Source organism: Oncorhynchus gorbuscha, linkage group LG02, assembly GCF_021184085.1.
Source record: "Oncorhynchus gorbuscha isolate QuinsamMale2020 ecotype Even-year linkage group LG02, OgorEven_v1.0, whole genome shotgun sequence".
In the NCBI taxonomy this organism is placed as follows: domain Eukaryota; kingdom Metazoa; phylum Chordata; class Actinopteri; order Salmoniformes; family Salmonidae; genus Oncorhynchus; species Oncorhynchus gorbuscha.
This window is the reverse complement of record NC_060174.1, coordinates 75,055,858-75,075,979: the sequence shown is the minus strand read 5'-3', so window position 1 is coordinate 75,075,979 and position 20,122 is coordinate 75,055,858. Positions and strand designations below refer to the sequence as shown.

General features: G+C 43.7%; 2 protein-coding genes and 1 non-coding gene across 3 annotated transcripts; 1 reads left to right on the top strand and 2 right to left on the bottom strand.

Annotated features, from left to right (window-relative positions):
* Positions 1 to 17: 17 nt before the first annotated feature.
* Positions 18 to 9,708, top strand: xndc1 (xrcc1 N-terminal domain containing 1). Its single transcript, XM_046291322.1, has 13 exons — positions 18 to 197; positions 458 to 599; positions 730 to 885; positions 1,037 to 1,206; positions 2,689 to 2,774; positions 2,895 to 3,160; positions 3,259 to 3,346; positions 3,476 to 3,532; positions 4,244 to 4,459; positions 4,657 to 4,765; positions 7,364 to 7,423; positions 8,799 to 9,092; positions 9,439 to 9,708. Exons 1-13 carry the CDS (start codon positions 153 to 155, stop codon positions 9,706 to 9,708), a joined length of 1,959 nt encoding a protein of 652 aa, XP_046147278.1. The 5' UTR covers positions 18 to 152.
* Positions 9,709 to 11,512: 1,804 nt separating this feature from the next.
* Positions 11,513 to 18,922, bottom strand: LOC124009694 (ribonucleoside-diphosphate reductase large subunit-like). The gene is made up of 18 exons (XM_046321773.1): positions 18,764 to 18,922; positions 18,053 to 18,141; positions 17,759 to 17,936; positions 17,367 to 17,527; positions 17,232 to 17,271; positions 16,878 to 17,040; positions 16,571 to 16,712; positions 16,267 to 16,350; positions 15,888 to 16,049; positions 15,626 to 15,705; positions 15,333 to 15,534; positions 13,855 to 14,004; positions 13,512 to 13,733; positions 13,286 to 13,362; positions 13,016 to 13,151; positions 12,779 to 12,874; positions 12,451 to 12,639; positions 11,513 to 12,177 (listed from the first exon to the last, which is right to left on the bottom strand). Exons 1-18 carry the CDS (start codon positions 18,780 to 18,782, stop codon positions 11,989 to 11,991), a joined length of 2,379 nt encoding a protein of 792 aa, XP_046177729.1. The 5' UTR covers positions 18,783 to 18,922; the 3' UTR covers positions 11,513 to 11,988.
* LOC124016000 lies at positions 16,142 to 16,220 on the bottom strand. Its single transcript, XR_006835279.1, has one exon. It is a non-coding gene; the product is annotated as a small nucleolar RNA SNORD83 (small nucleolar RNA).
* Positions 18,923 to 20,122: the final 1,200 nt, after the last annotated feature.

Below are 20,122 nucleotides of genomic sequence, written 5' to 3'. Positions count from 1 at the left end.
ATAAACACTGCACGCAAGTTCCTTTTCCGTTTGGCAACACTCACAGCAGTGGTTGTTTTCTGGTGGCGGGGAAAAAGTACGAGTAACAAACGGTTCAGCTGATGGTCTCTTGGATTTCACATAAACATTCAGCTAATTAATTTGACATTAATATGGCCCCAGTGAAAATTAAACACGTCGTTTCATTCACGTCACAGGTAAGTTCGTGTATTTAACTGTCAACTATCTTAGCTTACTGCAAGTAGACTAGGGCTAGCTAGCAATGAGTAGCTAGCTAACTATAGTTAGAAGCTCAATAACGTTAGGTAGTTAAATTATCTAGGCAGCTAGCATTAACCAAATGCATTTGGCATGATGAGGAAGGTTCAACTACTGGACAGCGTATGTAGCCATGTCACATGGGTTGCATCAATAGCTATACATGTAGCTCCTAGCTAATTGTATTGAAATGGTGCAGGACCCCAAGAACTGTGTGGAGAACCTATGCGTTGTGGGTGGAGACAGCAGGTCGTGGCTGTGCAACCCCCAAGACCGAAGTGGAGTCCTCAGAGCAGAACTGCAGCTGGAGCGAGCCTCATACTTTGGATACATCGATGTGGGTAAGGCTCATCAAGATTGACAATGAAGTTTATGTATTGTAGTAAACACACAATGGGACACTGTTATCCTTTTGTTTTGATGTTCCATATAATTTAATGACTGTTTCCCAACTTGCTGTGTAATTTGTAGGGAACTGTGGATCTGCGTTCATTCAGATTGATGTCGGCCGGTCCTCTTGGCCCCTGGACCAGCCCTATATCACCCTGTTGCCAACAGCAACACTGATGAGTCCAGCAGAATCGCGACAGGGCACTGGGCTGACAGGAGTGAGAATGTTCAAGAAAGGTGAGACCAGATATACTGGATGGATCTCAGCCCTATGACAATAGTAGGACTGATACGTCATGCAATATAGATGAAGGGATTGAGAATCAGTGTCCGAAGATGCTTCTTTAGTAACCCTACTTTAGACAAAACAATTGACCCCACCCCCCAGGTGATTTCCTGTCAGAAGGTGCAGAGGACAGCTGGGACCGGGTGAGAGTAACCTGCACCCAGCCTTTTAACAAGCGCTCTCAGTTTGGCCTGTCCTTCCTGCGCATCCGCAGCCCCATGGAGGAGAGCGAGGAGGGCTCCACACAGACTTTCAAAGAGAACCAGGGTCAGGTGTGTGTATAGACTTGAGGGCTTGGCAGTGAACTCTTCAGAGAGAACGGTATTGTAAATCGCAGAGAACACCTCTGGGCCCGGTTTCATGATAGCAGTAGTTCTTGTTGCATCTTTCTTACAAAGGCCAAAGATATAACATGCGTTTCCCAAAACACCATGCAGAGAGAACGATCGCTAAATGCGTTGTTAGTGTTTGTTGATACTGATATGATCAAAAGAAAGGGAGTGCTGCTCTCGGATCAGCTTTCTCCACTCAAATCTTACCTTAACATTATAATTATTTCACAATACTTGACGACAGAACAGCTACTAGAAAGATATTACCACCTACGGCTGCAAATATCGAGGTGGCTTATTCTAATGCTCACCCTATAAAAATGCACTAAATCACCAATTTGTCACATCGTTGCCCACATGTTGGACTACACATGAAATATATTGAGACTTGCAGACAGTAGCCAACAAGTAGCAGAATATAAATAAAATGATTGAACACGAGTCTATAGCTTACTGTTTATATTTTCGTTTGAAGCGTCTTTTTATACATCACTTGTTTAACATTGCTCCTACGGAGGTCCTAACGATAAACTTAGCATTAAGATGCTTTTGGGAAACCAGGCCCAGGTCTCTTGGTCCACCCACCCCCTATGGGTGGTCAGCCCCTGCTCAGCCCAGTCAAAGCGCTTCTCTGTCCTGGCACCCCAATGGTGGAGCCAGCTTCCCCCTGATGCTAGGTCAGCAGAGTCCCTACCCATCTTGCGAAAAGGTTTGAACCCTACCTCTTCAAATAGTATGTTAAATAAGACTTCTGTCTTATCCCCCCCCAAAAAATGTTTTGTTCTGGTTACAAGCATCTGCTAAATGACTGAATTATATTTAAAACAGATAAGAGTTGTAGATTTGTCTTCTTATGGGGTTGTTCCATATGATTTCAATCTTTTTCACTTTTACCCTGTATTCAAGAGTATACTGTGTCTCAACCAATAACGGGCACAACACAAACACTTCAGATGTAAGGGTTTAAGCTCCAACATTTGTGAAAATCTGATTTTAGGTGATTGAAATCATATGGAACGGCCCTATGGTGATCGATTTGGACTGTTATGAAAAATGTAAGTGTGTGTATTCTTAAGCAGTAAGGCACAAGGGGGTGTGATATATGGCCAATATACCACAACTAAAGGCTGTTCTTATGTGTGACGCATCGCTGAGTGCCTAGACACAGCCCCTAGCCTTGGTATATTGGCCATACACCACAAACCCCCGAGGTGCCTTATTGCTATTATAAACGGGTTACCAACGTAATTAGAGCAGTAAAAATAAATGTTTTGTCATACCCGTAGTATGTCAGCCATTCAGGGCTCGAACAACCCAGTTTATAATTTAGGAATATACAAGAGATATGTATTATTGGTAAACATCAGAGGCCAGAAGTGTGTGCTTGTATTCTCACTCCCCTTTGACCTTCTCTCTATTCAGACAACCCCAGACAAATCAGCATCAGGCGTGAGAGAATGGCTGTCGAGCCCTGCTGTGCAGAGAACCTTCTTTGGGGGAGCGAAAGGGTAAGTGGAGGAATTTAACGTTTTGTATGAGGCACTGTCAAACAGATTAGACAGCATTGAATGAATAAATACTTTTACAGAAAATCACTTACACCTTGGTTTGTCTCCCCCTGCTGTCAGGGAGGGTATGGTTCTGAGCCGGACAGCTCGTATGGTCCTCACAGCGTCCCAGGCTGCCAGGCGTTCCCTTTCCCTTCCTTCCACTTCCTTGTCTCCCAGTCACACATCATCCTCTGGCACTCAGAATACAGAAACCTCTTCCCCTCCCACAGCCAAGCCAGATGCAACTACTCATATCCCCAACCAGGGAAAGCCAGGGGCTCATACAGCTACACACAACAAAGGCAAGCCAGTTGGAAATATGGGAAATATACACCCTCACACAGGTAAACACCTCAGCTCTCAGAAATACCATGCATTTTGTGTGGTAATTTTGTTTTGGCAACACTAAACTTGACAAATGATAAGTTGTGATGTTTTTCAGCTTCAATGGCTTGTTTAAGCACAGTTCGCAGCTCCAAGGAAAATACTTCTCAAAGACAGCTGAAGAGAAAACCAAACTCCAAAAGCAGGTATTCCTCTATACTCCACCCCATGGATCATTTTGAGAGGGTAAGCTTATCCTGGATCTGCACATAGGAGCAACTTCTATCTCACAAGTATCTCTCAGCATGAATCTCTGTTCTTTACCTCCCTCCCAGGCAGAACCAGCTGAATGGCACCACCTCTAGTAAGCACGGAAAACCTGCAGTCTCAAAGTGCTTTACAATGAGACTACAAATGATTTAAAAATCCGTAAACAAAATGCATTAAATGAAGGAAAATAATTACACGAATATGAACAGATTTACTAGAATAGAAACTTATTTATACTGATGGTCTTGATAGTATCTTGCAATTTCATCTAAGGGTGTTCTTCATAATGTTTATTCCTGTTAATTTCTCAGATTATAATGCAATTTTATCCTGTGTCATACCTTGATACTGCATGGTACTCACAAATTCCCTTCATGAATATCTTAATGTTCATCTGTAGACTACCCAGTGAAGGAAAATAATTACACGAATATGAACAGATTTACTAGAATAGAAACTTATTTATACTGATGGTCTTGATAGTATCTTGCAATTTCATCTAAGGGTGTTCTTCATAATGTTTATTCCTGTTAATTTCTCAGATTATAATGTAATTTTATCCTGTGTCATATGGTACTCACAAATTCCCTTCATGAATATCTTAATGTTCATCTGTAGACTACCCAGTGCTAAAAAATGATTTAATAGTGATTTGTGTTTTGCAGTTTTATTATACATTTTTGTATTAATTAATGGTTTGGATTCAGAAATATCAAAGCAATGAACTCTGTGTCTCCTTGTTTGTTTTAGCTAGAGCAGGAGATGGTAAACAAGAAAAGGCGTGGATCAGTGCCATCCAGGATGGGAACATAATGATGTGTGGCCTGCTGAAGCCTGGCGACGGCATCAGCTGGAGGCCCTCAACCTGTCCATCCACCTGGGCAACAGTTTGACTTCTGCCAGGTCCATGAGGCTCTACTGGTCGCCGTCGACACCAACCAGCCCTGTGTGGTGAAGAGGCTCCTCCACTGCCTGGACCAGGAGGAGAGCAACAAGATGGACGTGCAATCCTTCTCCCTGACCATCTTCGACCACTCCATTGACGACTTGTAGTTTGCCCCCGGCATGATCCCGCTGACCCTGGCCTGCCAGAAGGACCTGTATGAGATTGTCACCATGCTGACCTAGAAGGGCCACGTCATCCCACGTTCACACAAGATCACCTGTGCCTGTAGAGTGCTGGAATGGGCGGCAGTATGACCTGCTGAAGTTCTCCCTGTCTCAACACCTACCGTGGCATTGACAGTATGGCCTATCTGTCCATCACCTCATACAATGCCATGCTCAGTGCCTTCGGCCTCGGAAGGGAGATCCGTAAGCTTCCAAGAAGGAACCTGAGTTCAAGGTTAGATCCTGTTTGTGCTTATGCCCATATAGTCACTATGCACAAAGTATGTGGTGCATTACCCTGGAACTAATCTCTTTTGGACAGACTACGTAAAAAATAAAGTATGCAAGATTTAAATTCTGGCTAAACCGATATTAACCTGGAACAGGAATACAACCATACTGGGCAATGAATGTTTTAATTGTAACTATAACTTGTTACCATACTATTACCATGTTGTTACCATTTTATTCCCTGCTGCCCTATATACATAGACATGGAATCACTGGCCACTTTCATAATGTTTGCATACTGTTTTACTAATCTCATATGCCTTCGGAAAGTATTCAGACCCCTTGACTTTTTCCACATTTTGTTACGTTACAGCCTTATTCTAAAATTGATTTTTTAAAATCCTCAGTAATCTACACACAATACCCCATAATGACAAAGTGAAAACAGGTTTTTAGAAATGTTTGCAAATGTATAAAAAAAAGACCTTATTTACATAAATATTCAGACCCTTTACTTTGAGAATCAAAATTGAGCTCAGGTGCATCCTGTTTCCATTGATCATCCTTGAGATGTTTCTACAACATGATTGAAGTCCAACTGCAGTAAATTAAATTGATTGGACATGATTTGGAAAGGCACACACCTGTCTATATGGTTCCATGGTTGACAGTGCATGTTAGAGCAAAAACCAAGCAATGACTTGAATAATGAATAAATTGTTCGTAGAGCTCCGAGACAGAATTGTGTCGAGGCACAAATCTGGGGAAGGGTACCAAAAAATGTCTGCAGCATTCAACGTCCCCAAGAACACAGGGGCCTCCTTCATTCTTAAATGGAAGAGAGCTGGCCGCCCGGCCAAACTGAGCAATCGGGGGAGAAGGGCCTTGTCAGGGAGGTGACCAAGAACCCGATGGTCACTCTGACATAGCTATAGAGTTCCTCTGTGGAGATGGGAGAACCTTCCAGAAGGACAACCATCTCTGCAGCACTCCACCAATCAGGCCTTTATGGTAGAGTGGCCAGACAGAAGCCACTCCTCAGTAAAATGCACATGACAGCCCACTTGGAGTTTACCAAAAGGTACCTAAAGACTCTCAGACCATAAGAAACAAGATTCTCTTGTCTGATGAAACCAAGATGGAACTTTTTGGCCTGGAAACCTACCACCATCCCTAAGGTGAAGCATGGTGGTGGCAGCATCATGCTGTAGGGAAGTTTTTCAGTGGCAGGGACTGGGAGTCTAGTCAGGATCGAGGCAAAGATGGATGGAGCAAAGTACAGAGAGATCCTTAATGAAAACCTGCTCCAGAGTGCTCAAGAGCTCAGACTGGGGCGACGGTTCACCTTCCAACAGGACAAAAACCCTAAGCACACAGCCAAGACAATGCAGGAGTGGCTTTGGGACAAGTCTCTGAATGTCCTTGAGTGGCCCAGCCAGAGCCCGTACTTGCACTCGATCTAACATCTCTGGAAAGACCTGAAAATAGCTGCACAGCAATGCTCCCCATACACCCTGACAGAGCTTGAGAGGATCCACAGAGAAGAATGGAAGAAATTCCCCAAATACAGGTGAGCCAAGCTTGTAGAGTCATAACCAAGAAGACTCAAGGCTGTAATCGCTGCCAAAGCTGCTTTAACAAAGTACTGAGTAAAGCGTCTGAATACTAATGTAAATGTGATTTTGGCTTAATCTTTGAGCAAATTTAAAAAAAAACGTTTTTGCTTTGTCATTATGGGTTATGGTGTGAAGATTGAGGAAAAAATACAATTGAATCAATTTTAGAACAAGGCCGTAACCAAACAAAATGTGGAAAAAGTCCAGGGGTCTGAATACTTTCTGAAGGCACTGTATATACTGTAGTCTATTCTACTGTATATTGCTCGTCGTAATATTTATATTTCTTAATTCCATTTTTGTCACGCCATGACCATAGAGAGCCCTCGGGTCAGCGCGTAACTGGGGGGGTTATCTAGTTTATAGATTTCTAGGTTGGTGGTTTGTGTGGTTCCCAATTAGAGGCAGTTGGTAATCGGTGCCTCTAATTGGGGATTATATTTAGGTAGGCTTTTTTCCCACCTGCATTTGTGGGATATTGCTTTGTGTTTGTACACCACGTAGTCACGTTTGGTTGTTATATATTTTTTTTAAAGTTTCTTTTTAATTAAATATGTGAATTCAACATCCACTGCGCCTTGGTCCTGTTCTTACGACAGCCGTGACAATTTTACTTTTAGATATGTGTGTATTTTTTTTTTTTTTTACCTTTATTTAACCAGGCAAGTCAGTTAAGAACATATTCTTATTTTCAATGACGGCCTGGGAACAGTGGGTTAACTGCCTGTTCAGGGGCAGAACGACAGATTTGTACCTTGTCAGCTCGGGGGTTTGAACTCGCAACCTTCCGGTTACTAGTCCAACCACTAGGCTACGCTGCCGCCCCAGATAGATACTACTGTTGGAGCTAGGAAGCTAGGAACACAAGCATTTTGCTACACCCGCAATAACATCTGCATGTGACCAATATAATTTGATTTGATCTATTCTGTGCTGTTATGTGAAGTGTTATTAGGTTGTTTGTCTGAGTGGTTGCTTGTGTTATCTCTTCCACAGCCTCAGTACCTGTGTCTGGAGGAGCTGTGCCAGGAGTTTGCGGTGGAGCTGCTGGGGATTGTCCTTAACCAGAAGTCACCACCATCCTGAACAGCTGTGGAGACTGAAACCAGGACGCCCTTGACCAGCAAGTGTTCGAGGAGGGCATCCCAAACCTGATCCATCTGAGGCTCGCCGTAAACTACAACCAGAAACAGGTAGAGCCACAGTCATCTATAACCAGAAATGGGTAGAGCCACAGTCATCTATAACCAGAAATGGGTAGAGCCCAGTCATCTATGACCAGAAACGGGTAGAGCCCAGTCATCTATGACCAGAAACGGGTAGAGCCCAGTCATCTATGACCAGAAACGGGTAGAGCCCAGTCATCTATAACCAGAAACGGGTAGAGCCCAGTCATCTATGACCAGAAACGGGTAGAGCCCAGTCATCTATGACCAGAAACGGGTAGAGCCCAGTCATCTATAACCAGAAACGGGTAGAGCCCAGTCATCTATAACCAGAAACGGGTAGAGCCCAGTCATCTATAACCAGAAACGGGTAGAGCCCAGTCATCTATGACCAGAAACGGGTAGAGCCCAGTCATCTAAAACCAGAAACGGGTAGAGCCCAGTCATCTATAACCAGAAACGGGTAGAGCCCAGTCATCTATAACCAGAAACGGGTAGAGCCCAGTCATCTATAACCAGAAACGGGTAGAGCCCAGTCATCTATGACCAGAAACGGGTAGAGCCCAGTCATCTAAAACCAGAAACGGGTAAAGCCCAGTCATCTATGACCAGAAACAGGTAGAGCCACAAGCAGCTACAGAGCTAGTAGATTCTCAGTGGTGTTATTTGGGGGGCTGCTGTCAATGATTTGCAGTATAATGAACATGTTCAGTGAGATAGTGTATCCCTCTCCAAATGTCCTGTTTGTGAATTGTGGCCACTCTTTCTCTCTCTCTCTGATTTGTGGCACACCCTATCTGCTTCCCAATGTAGCAGATAAAAGTGTTTCAAAGCTCAAATTCTAGACATTTGTGACACAAAGGTAAAGTTTAGGAGAGATTCTAGGATGGGCCCTGACTGCTGCTTACCTGTCCCTCTCAGGATGTCGCTGACCTTGAGTGGAAATTTGCCCGATCTAAGCTCTCGGAATTACTTCAGAGGTCTCACCATGCCTGTCCCCTTCAACATCATTCCCTCCCCTAAGGCCTTTTTCTACCTCATACGGTAGGTTATACTGTGTGTATGTGTGTTATACAGCCAACTTCCTCTACCAACAATAGAACAACCTCTATCTCAAAAGGTCAGTTTCATCTCATATTTCATATTCCACCTTCTGTCCTCTAATTGGTGTGGGAACCTGTCTGGCTGGAGGGGAAGCAGGACCTTCTATTCCACCTTCTTCCCCACCATCTCGTTGGCGCTTACCTTTTTATATCTGGCCCCAGGTTAAGGTGGGGCCAGATGGAGCAGAACAGGAGGTGGTGGGGCCAGATGGAGCAGAACAGGAGGTGGTGGGGCCAGATGGAGCAGAACAGGAGGTGGTGGGGCAGGATGGAGCAGAACGGGAGGTGGGGCAAGATGGAGCAGAACAGGAGGTGGAGCCAGATGGAGCAGAACAGGAGGTGGTGGGGCAGGATGGAGCAGAACGGGAGGTGGGGCAAGATGGAGCAGAACAGGAGGTGGAGCCAGATGGAGCAGAACGGGAGGTGGGGCCAGATGGAGCAGAGGGGACGAAGCAGGTAGGAGACATGGATGTTGTGAAGATGGAGGGGAGAGTTGATGTAGGGAAGGGAGAGAGAAGGGTGGAGGGGGGTAGTGAAGGAGTCAGAGCAGAAAATAGAGAGGAGACAGTGAGGGGAAGGGGGAGATTCGGATATAAAAAGGTAAGCACCAATGAGATGGTGGAGGGAAAGGACAATCCAGTGGAGGCAGAAGTAAGGATGGAAGGTAAAGAGAAAAAGGTAGATCGCAGTGTGGATAATACAATCTGGTGGAAAGGACTTGTAGGAGGTGACAAAAAAGTGAATGATATGGGAGGACGTGGGAATGAAGGGAAAGTAGACATGGGCCTGGGAGATCTGAAAGAGGAAGGTCAAGGTGATGGAACTGAAGGAGAAAAGAGTGGTGGGGAAAATCAACATGACCGAGAGGTGGATTAAGGGCCCGGGGAGGGCGTTGGAGAATGTGACTAAGAAGGCTGCCACAGCTAGCGTGGTGGTGGAGAATACTGCCAGGGCTAGGGTGAAGATCCTGGTGGAGAAGGTGGTTCCCGACCGACCGATGGCAGCAGAAGCTCACAGGACACTGTCTTCGGCTTGCAGGAGGGGGAGGGGTCCATCAACGGAGGACCAATGAGAACTGCACATCCGAGTGCATCATCTTCAGATTAGAAGTGTCAGCCAGTTAGCATTGTTTCAGTCAACTCCATAGTCCCTTAATAGGTTGACTACATGAGATCTTTACATCAAAGCAGCAATATACACTTGCAGTAGATAGCATAAAACTATTTTTCTGTAAAATGAGCTACAAATCATTCAACGGCATGTATATACACGCAAGGTTGGGTAGGTTACTTTCTAAATGTAATCCGTTACAATTACTAGTTACCTGTCCAAACTTTTAAGCAATGTAATTTTTGGAATATGATTACTTTCCCCTTAAGAGGCATTAGAAGAAGACTAAAAGTATCCATCAAATGCATCAGGTGTGTCTTCATAGTGGTCTCTGACTTGTGGTCAGACTCACTGAGGTGGAACAAACTTAAACTTGCACCTTTTTTCAATGCTGAATTGAATGTCATTGAGAAAACAGAAAGGTGTCAATGTATTTATTCACAAAGATCCTTTCTGAATTTAGTAATCTAGTTTTTTTTAAAGTATCTGATTACAATATTGCTGCTGGTACACCGATTCGTTTTTTGTAATCAGAGTACATGTAATCAGATACTCCACTACCCTGTATACAATATTGTTAAGTGATGTAGCCAAATTAAACATGATCTATGAACACCTAGTGATACCGATGTCTGCTCCCATTGGACCACCTGTTTGAGACCAGTACTAACTCTTATTCATTGTCATTATAGACATTCCAACCTAACAATTAGAAAGGATAGAGAATTACAATTTCACTTTGAATACATATTTTCAAACCAATATTAAAATAACAAAAATATATACAATGTCCTTGTGTATTCATTATATAAAGCAAATAATTTGAGCAAAAATGGCTATACTGCTCTGACAGGCTCTATGTTGGTCAACCTGGTCTCAGAGCATTTCGTATAATTCTGTATGTAAATCCGAAGTACTCCGTTTAGTATGGTGTGTTACGTTTGGTACGGTTACATAAGACAGATGGTTACTTAAGGCAAAACAACCTGGACAGAGCATTTTGTATTATTATAGAAGTAAATCCAAGACACTCCATTTTGTATATGTTACTTTTCAAATGGTATGTATTAACTTGTGGATATACATCACCTATTTAAAAATATCAAGAGTGAAAGAAGCCCCATCTTCCTGATACAATTCCCATCAAGTACAAAATAGCATCACCTTATGCCATGTACTGTTATTGCTAAACTACTGTACACCTTGACAAAAGTACCACAGGACATTGCATGAACACAAACTTAATTACATTGGGCCTCATGAGTGGCGCTGCGGTCTAAGGCACTGCGATACCGTGACAAGATCCTGAGGCACTTCGTCATGCCCTTGATCCCCCATATCGCAAGGATCTGTACAAAAATTCCTGGAAGCTGAAAATGTCCTGGCTCTTCTATGGCCTTCATACTCAGACAGATCACCCATTGAGCATGTTTGGAATGCTCTGGATGAACAAGTACGAGTGTTCCAGTTCTTGCCAATATCCAGCAACTTCATGCAGCCATTGAAGAGTGGGACAACATTCCACAGAACACAATCAACAGCCTGATCAACTCTATACGAAGATGTCACGCAGCATGAGGCAAATGGTGGTCACACCAGATACTGACTGGTTTTCTGATCCACGCCTTTTGTTGAAGGTACAGTATCTGTGATGAACAGATGCATATCTATATTCCCAGTTGTGTTAAATCCATAAATTAGGGCCCAAGAAATGTATTTCAATTGACTGATTTCCTTATATGAACATTAACTCAGTAAACTTCAAATTGTTGCATGTTGCGTTTATATTTTTGTTCAGCATACAAAGCTATTTTTTTTTTCCCACAGGTCAAATACAAAATACTTAGAATATACACAAATTTTGTTTAAGTTCATTCAGCAAGTTATGAGATCCTTAGATATACATATTAACAATGGAGTAGACAAAGTTTGGAAACGCAATCCTATACAAAACAAATCCACACAGACAGTGTAACTGAAAGATAAATAGAAAAGTTTACAGTTAATCTGGTATTAGCAGACAGCGCACACCTTGTACAGCACTATAGTTAGGCTACATTAGCATTCCCACAACAAACATAAGAGCCTGTTCTATTAAGAGTCTGATCTGACATCAGGGCAGATTACTGTATAATGTTACCTGACCTAAAGGCAATGACAGTGGGGTTCAAAGATCCTGAGGACTTCAGTGGTCCACTGCTATGGTTAATTAACTAAAGAGCGGGGAGGAGTGGGGTGCCGTCTAAGAGCCACACATCAGGCAGTCGTCGCGGTTCTCCAGGGAACACACCATAGCGGCTCTGTTGAGCTCCTTGATCGCCTCCAAGTTCTTAGCCGACTGAGACTCCTTCAGCTTCTCCTTGTTCAGGGTGAACTGGATGGGGTTGGCTGCAGGCTTGGTCCTCAGGTAGTACATGCCCGTCTTCAGACCCTGAGGAGCAGAAAAGAGGTTAGTGGTTTATTTAATATTTAGCACTACTTTGATCCTCATACGTTGCCTCCCTAGCCAATCACGCCAAGTTCCCATTGTTCTGGGTCCTCGGCGTGGACCTGTCACTCTCCACCTCTCATGACACATGCTCGACACTTTCAGTCAGACTACAATGGGGCAGCATCAGCCAGCCATTTTAACACCAGAGTTAAGGATGGTCCTGGGCTAAGAAAATGCAATCTTATAGAAACTTAAATAGGCAAGCTGACTCACCTGCTTCCAGCCGTAGAAGTGCATGCTGGTGAGCTTGCCGTAGTTAGGCTCAGCGATGTGGATGTTGAGGGACTGGCTCTGGTCTATGAAGGCCCCGCGGTCAGCAGCCATCTTCAGAATAGTCTTCTGGGAGATCTCCCACACAGTCTTATACAGCTCCTTCAGGTCATCTGGGATCTCAGCAATGCCCTAAAGACAAGTAACAATAGAACGACAACTACTAAAAGAGGATAGCGCTTTTAAAATCGAATTTAAAAAAAGTTAGACATGACCTTCACAAAATACAGTCAAAGGGTATAATTGCACTCTGATTAGTCTGGGTTCTCACCTGGATGGATCCGTTCTGACCAATCAGCTGGTTCTTCATCTCCTCATTCCACAGCCCTCTCTCTGTTAGGTCCTTCAACAGATGGGGATTCACAATCTGCAAGGAGCACAAAGAACATTAGTCCTCACATACACACAACTCTAGCTTTTTACACTCCCAAACTCAGAGCCTTCTAGTGTTTGAGTATGCTGTGTGTGCAGAAGTCTGTCTATGGAACCCACAGAGAGTGGTACTGACCTGGAACTCTCCAGAGAGGACTCTGCGGGTGTAGATGTTGCTGGTGTAGGGCTCGATAGACTCATTGTTGCCCAGGATCTGGGCTGTAGAGGCCGTGGGCATGGGGGCCAGCAGCAGACTGTTCCTCACACCGTGCCTGGAGAGACGGGGCAGAAGGGTGACTGATGAGATGAAAAAGGCGACAACATTTAAATCCACTTGGTTGGTCATGTATGTGTTGAGACTAGTTGTAGTTGGGTTGGAAAATGGAGGACAATGTTGAGAACCTACTTGGCAATCTTTTCCTTGAGAACTGTCCAGTCCCAGAGGTCAGTTGGGGTTTTGTCCCACATGTTGTACTGAAGGATCTGGGGAAAATAACCATTTAAGCCTGAGACCCACACCCAGAACATTCTCCTTAATCCAAAATTAACTATCGACAAGTTAGTTACCGTAAACTAAAACCCTACACAGGATATCTAAAATCTCAGTTAGGTGTAAGGGTGGTGGTACTCACTCCTTTGCTGACAGGGGAGCCTGGGTAGGTCTGGTAGGCACCGAGCTCAGCAGCAAGCTCACAGCTGGACTCCAGGGCAGCGTAGTAGATGGTCTCAAAGATCTGAGTGTTGAGCTTCTGGGCCTCGGCACTCTCAAAGGGGAAACGCATCAGGATGAAAGCATCAGCAAGACCCTGCACACCGATACCAATGGGCCTGTGGCGCTTGTTGGAGTTCTCAGCCTGGTCAGAGAGGCGAGGCATGGGGCAATCAGTTACTGGTCCACATGAAGATATAACCTGTAGAATCATCAGACTTGCTGATCATATTATTAGGATCACTAAGTTGAACGCTAGACATTACCTCGACCACAGGGTAGTAGTTGATCTCAATGATCTTGTTGAGGTTCCTGACGATGACCTTTGTGACATAGGCCAGCTTGCTGAAGTCAAATGTTTTCTCTGGGGTGACATACATGTTGAGGGCGATGGATGCCAGGTTACACACTGCCACCTGAGATTGGGAAATAGGAGCCAGATAGATTAGAGTCACACTTAGGCCATTTAAACATTCTTTGATGTGATCCAAGGACTGTCGTTGCTTCAACATGTACCTAACCATAAACACCCATGCCTTTCTTAAAATCAATACACAGAAGTATATATTTTTAAACCTGCATATCTTAGCTAAAATAAATCCAGGTTAGCATGCAATATTAACCAGGTGAAATTGTGTCACTTCTCTTGCGTTCATTGCACGCAGAGTCAGGGTATATGCAACAGTTTGGGCAGCCTGGCTCATTGCGAACTAATTTGACAGAATTTTACGTAATTATGACATAACATTGCACAACCTTCAATGTAATAGGAATATTTAGACTGATGGATGCCAGCCGTTAGATAAAATACGTAAACGGTTCCATATTTCACGGAAAGAATAAACACCTTGTTTGAGATGATAGGTAATTAATATGGTCAAATCCGGAAACTAAGGCTCGTATTTCTGTGTTATTATATTATAATTAAGTCTATGATCTGATAGAGCAGTCTGACTGAGCGATGGCAGGCACCAGCAGGCTCATAAGCATTCAAACAGCACTTTTGTGCGTTTTGCCAGCAGTGCTGCTGTTTATGACTTCAACCCTAATCAACTACCGAGATTAGGCTGGTGTAACGATGTAATGTGAAATGGCTAGCTAGTTCGCGGGGTGAGCGCTAATAGTGTTTCAAACGTCACTCACTCTGAGACTAGTTGTTCCCCTTGCTCTGCATGGGTAACGCTGCTTAGGAGCGAGGAGAGGTACGGAAGCTATACTGTTCCACTGGCAATACTAAAGTGCTTATAAGAACATCCAAAGGTATATGAAATACAAATGGTATAGAGAGAAATAGTCCTATAATAACTACAACCTAAAACTCCTTACCTGGGAATATTGAAGACTCATGTTAAAAGGAACCACCAACTTTCATATGTTCTCATGTTCTGAGCAAGGAACTGAAACGTTAGCTTTCTTACATAGCACATATTGCACTTTTACTTTCTTCTCCAATACTGATTTTGCATTATTTAAACCGAATTGAACATGTTTCATTATTTGAGGCTAAATTGATTTGATTGATGTATTATATGAAGTTAAAATAAGGGTTCATTCAGTACTGTTGTAATTGTAATTACACAAATAAAATAAAAATAGGCCGATTAATCGGTATCGGCGTTGAAAAATCATAATCGGCCAACCTCTAGTATGGACATGGTCAAAAGTAGTGCACCAAATATGGAATAGGGTGCGATTTCAGACAGCTTCAGTAGTTCAAATAGTTTAGGTAATCGATTGCCCTCACCTCATCATGGCTGGTGTACTCTACAATTTCGGTACAAAGGTTACTGGACTTAATGGTGCCCAGGTTCTGCTGATTGCTCTTCCTGTTGCAGGCATCCTTGTAAAGCATATAGGGGGTGCCCGTCTCAGTCTGGGACTCAATAATGGCATGCCACACCTGCTGGGCCTTCACCACCCGCTTGACCCGACCCTCCTGCTCATACCTGACAGACAGACAGACAGGCCCAGTGAGACATTGCACAGGGAGTAGACTGGTATGGAGCAGTTATACCAGGTCAGGAGCACCGGTCTTACATGGTATAGAGCTTCTCAAACTCCTCCCCCCAGCACTCATCCAGTCCAGGGCAGTCACTGGGGCACATCAGGGACCAGTCCTGTGTGTATGATACACCATTGAGTACTGATATCTTTCAAGATATTCATCTAAACAGAACCACTCCTTATTCCCTTCTTTAATTCAACCTTGAAGAGCGATGTACAAAATATACTAGAGCTCGAATTTCATGAAATTCCATATCTGGTTTGAATACTTCAGTTGATAAATGTTTCTGCATACCTGGTTGCTCTCCACTCTCTTCATGAAGAGGTCAGGGATCCACATGCCGTAGAACAGATCTCTGGCTCTCTGCTCTTCCTTCCCTGTGTTCTTCTTCAGATCCAAGAAGTCAAACACATCAAAGTGCCACGGCTCCAGGTACATGGCAAACGCACCAGGTCTCTGAGAAGGAGGGCATTGAGCGGGAGTTAAATGCCTGATGACGGTACAGTAAACACAGGCCAGAGTCTGAAAGACCGTATACATCTTCTCAGAGCCATCAGACTTGGGTGATAGATAGTGGGTCATCTCTGCGCAGAGCGCTAATGCATATCTATGAGGTCATCCTGTGGCCAGAGTCAATAACAAAACCCGTATTCAAATCTAATTTCATTCTCACCTTGTTGCCTCCCTGGTCCACATAGCGTGCTGTGTTGTTGTACACTCGGAGCATGGGAACCAGCCCATTGGAATTACCATTTGTCTTAAAAACAAAAACAAAGAAGCCTCAGTAACTGAGTGACTCGCCAAGCATCAATGAAACACAAGTCATTTTTTCTCATGTACAAACTTTCCCCACAATCTGTCAGAGCCATCAATCACGCCAAGTACCCACTGTTCTGGGTCCTCGGTGTAGACATAGCCCCATCACTCTACACCCCTCCTGACACTTAGTCGGGCAGTCTTATGAACGTGATCCTCACCCCAGCAATGTAGCTGCCCGTGGCTCTGATGCAGCTGACTGCCACTCCGATGCCCCCTGCTGATTTAGAGATTAGGGCACACTGCTTTAGGGTGTCGTAGATGCCCTCAATGCTGTCATCCTTCATGGCCAACAGGAAACAGCTGAAAAGTCAACAAGGACAACTAATTTAAAACCGATCAAGCGCTTTTCTGGTTTGCACTTAGAACTGTCAAAGATGCCAGTATTTTCTGCAATTCAGTAATCATAGCCTGAGGAATGGCTTCTAGTAGAATGGCAAAAGTAGATCCAAAATATGAAGTGCTTACCTGGACAGTTGTGGGCGGTTGGTGCCAGCGTTGAAGAGTGTGGGCGAAGCGTGGGTGAACCACTTCTCTGACAGCAGGTTGTAAGTCTCGATGACAGCGTCAATGTCAGTCTGATGAATCCCAACTGCCACCCTCATGAGCATGTGCTGGGGTCGCTCGGCAACTACACAGAAACAGAACAGGTCAGCATGAGGGATGGGGCTCATCTGAACCACATGTTTTTTTAAACAGCTCTGAAAATGTGCCTGTTTGGCCAGGTGCCACTGGTGAGGAGCCCTAATCCAGTGCAGCATAGGTTCGTATCATGACAAGATGTCAATTCTTACAGGGACAGAAATGATGTAACCGACTCACCTTTCCCATTAATCTTCAGAAGGTACGACCGCTCAAGTGTCTGTAGAAAAACACAAAAAAGGGTTTACTTCCCTACCATTGCAGAATTGACTTTTAAATTATTATGGTTTATAAACCGTGTACTGTAAAAATTACCTTGAATCCAAAGAAGTTGTAGGAGAAGTCCCGGTCGAAGATGATTGCAGAGTTGAGGCGATCCTTGTTTTCTAGGACAATGTCAAGTGTCTCCTTGGCAACCATGGGAGAGTGGCATCTGTTTAGTGGGTTGACATAGTTGTAGAGATCCTCCACCACATCTAAAACAGCATTGACAGAAAACATTAAGTGATTTCCAGATACCTTAGTTTCACACCCAGGGTTTAGAAATTACTTTTAGGTACCAATTTCTTCAGTTAGCAGAAGTGCGATTGTCAGCTCACTGGCAAATTGGACATCCGTGCCACTGAATGAGTGGACAGGCTGAATCTTGGCTATTTTGAGTGAGCCTGATAATGGAGAAATATGCATAACTTGCAAGAGAGACTTACCACTGAACACCTTCTTGGTCTCCTTGTGCAGGTTGGAGACGGCAATGCGGGCAGCCAGGATGGCATAGTCGGGGTGTTTCGTTGTGAGGGTGGCAGCAATCTCTGCAGCCAGGGTGTCCAGCTCCACTGTAGTGACCCCACTGTACAGACCCTGGATTACCTTCATGGTGATCTGGGTCTAAACGTGGGACAACAGGCAGGGTAAAGGGTGCGTTAGAGGAACACAACACACAGAACAGAAACACTAGAATTAACAAACAACGGGAATACAATGAACATAAAATATCGACTCACTGGATCTACAAAGTCAGAGTTGAGTCCATAGCACAGCTTCTGAATACGGGAAGTGATCTTGTCAAACATGACACGCTCTTCGCGCCCATCTGAAAACGATGTAATGACGGAAGTGTTAAGCAGAAAATCAACAATAAAATATATGTGCGCGCCATGGAAAAGGAATTTACAAGTTAATGTCAGTAATTGCCACAAAGCTTAAAAACTAAGTTAATTTAGTTATGTAATTGATGGGATAGTCACGGATACTAGCAAACGTCCTGTTGTGTAACCCAGAAAGCTATATTGGGGAAAAATATATAATTTAAATACTTGAAAATGTTAACTAGCTATATGATTAATTGATGTGATAGTCACGGATACTTCCAATCAAATGCCCTAGATAGAAGCACCTAACTGGTTCGCGAAACTACAAAACGTTGACAAATTTGGCGCCAAGTTTGACAAAAGGAACATTGCTGAAAGACTGTCAACCTGTTTTGATCGTTCTTATTAAACGACACGACAGCGGTCCTTCTCTAGCTAGCTAACGCATTCAATAACATTATCTACCTAATTAGGCAAAGTCATTCAACGTGGTTAATGACAGTACAGTAGCCAACGATATAATAATACACATTCAAAATTTTGCTTGTGAGAAAAAAAGACAAGAGCCAGTCAAATTGCAAACTTAGCTAGCTTTTGCTATTATTCCTTCTAGAAATGACCTACCTCGCTTTATCACATGCATGTTGACAAGGGTTGTTTTCTTTCCAGAGAAAGTGCGAAAAATAAGAATACTGATATATAGCTTAGAATGTACAGAGAGAGTCTCACGCTAACAGCCGTCGAAGACTTCAAGTGCAGAAGATAAACCGCGAATAACTACTTCTTCTTCTATTAAGTTTAACAGCGGTTGGCATCCAATTTGTTGCATTACCGCCATCTACTAGATTGGAGTACAACTTCCTTATACTTTGCTTGAAAAATAAAAATAAATACCCTACCATCTAACACGACACTCACTAATTTCAAAATTATATAAAATCAAATTAACACCACCCTACTCCACTAATTAAATGTATGTATTCCTACCTCATGCAATCATCCTGAAAGGATGGGACATTACCACTTAACACACCCTGTAACTCTTCTGATGTCAAATCTCACACACCCAAATACCTCTTTGCAGCTGCCACCACAACCTCAATTTTCTGTGACTTACGTTCCATCCCTGCTGTACAATTGATAACATTGCTATGAATGCTAAAAATCCAATCTTACTGAAACTTATATCACTTTTTGGCCTCTCCCTCTGTACTGGTACATCTCTACTACTCTCACCGCTCCTCCCCCTTAACCCATCTTCCTCAGCATACGACAACTTCTGCACTACTCTAAACTTGGAAACCTCGACCGGCCTCTCTCGCACGGGACATATCTGATTCCCAAACACATGGGAACCCCTACAATTAACACATACCACTACTTTCCCCGATGCTACACATTGCTTTGTCTCCTGCCCTTCTGCAGACTTCTCACACCTTGGACCCTCCCTCCTACACACTGCTGCCACATGCCCATAAGCTTGACACCTGTAACATCATAATGTATTCTGCACAAAAGCTCGTACAGGATAACTTATATATCCCAACATGACTTTCTCAGGTAAAGAATCCACAACAAAACTCAAAAGAACAGGCAACGACTCTTCTGTTTTACCACTCACGCCACCCTGTCTGCTTCGCACCAAACGATGAGCATCACAAGCACTGGGAATCTTCCCCTTCAGTTTGTCAGCTTTTACATTTTCCGCTACCCCCACAATTCACATCTCTTGCCCCCATTCGCTTAATGCAAAGAGCCTGCTCCCTCTGACCAGCAGAAACACAAACAATTATCACAAGACCACTTCTGGTTACACTCATCGATTCCACAGCACCCAACTCTGTTTTCATCTACCCTGAAACCACAAATGGATCAGACTAAAGGCAAGGGTCTACTTTTTCCAAAAACTTTACTCTTACTGTCACAGACTCATCTTTATCCTGACCCTTGTTGTAAGCCTTGGGCTCTGAGAACGTCACCACA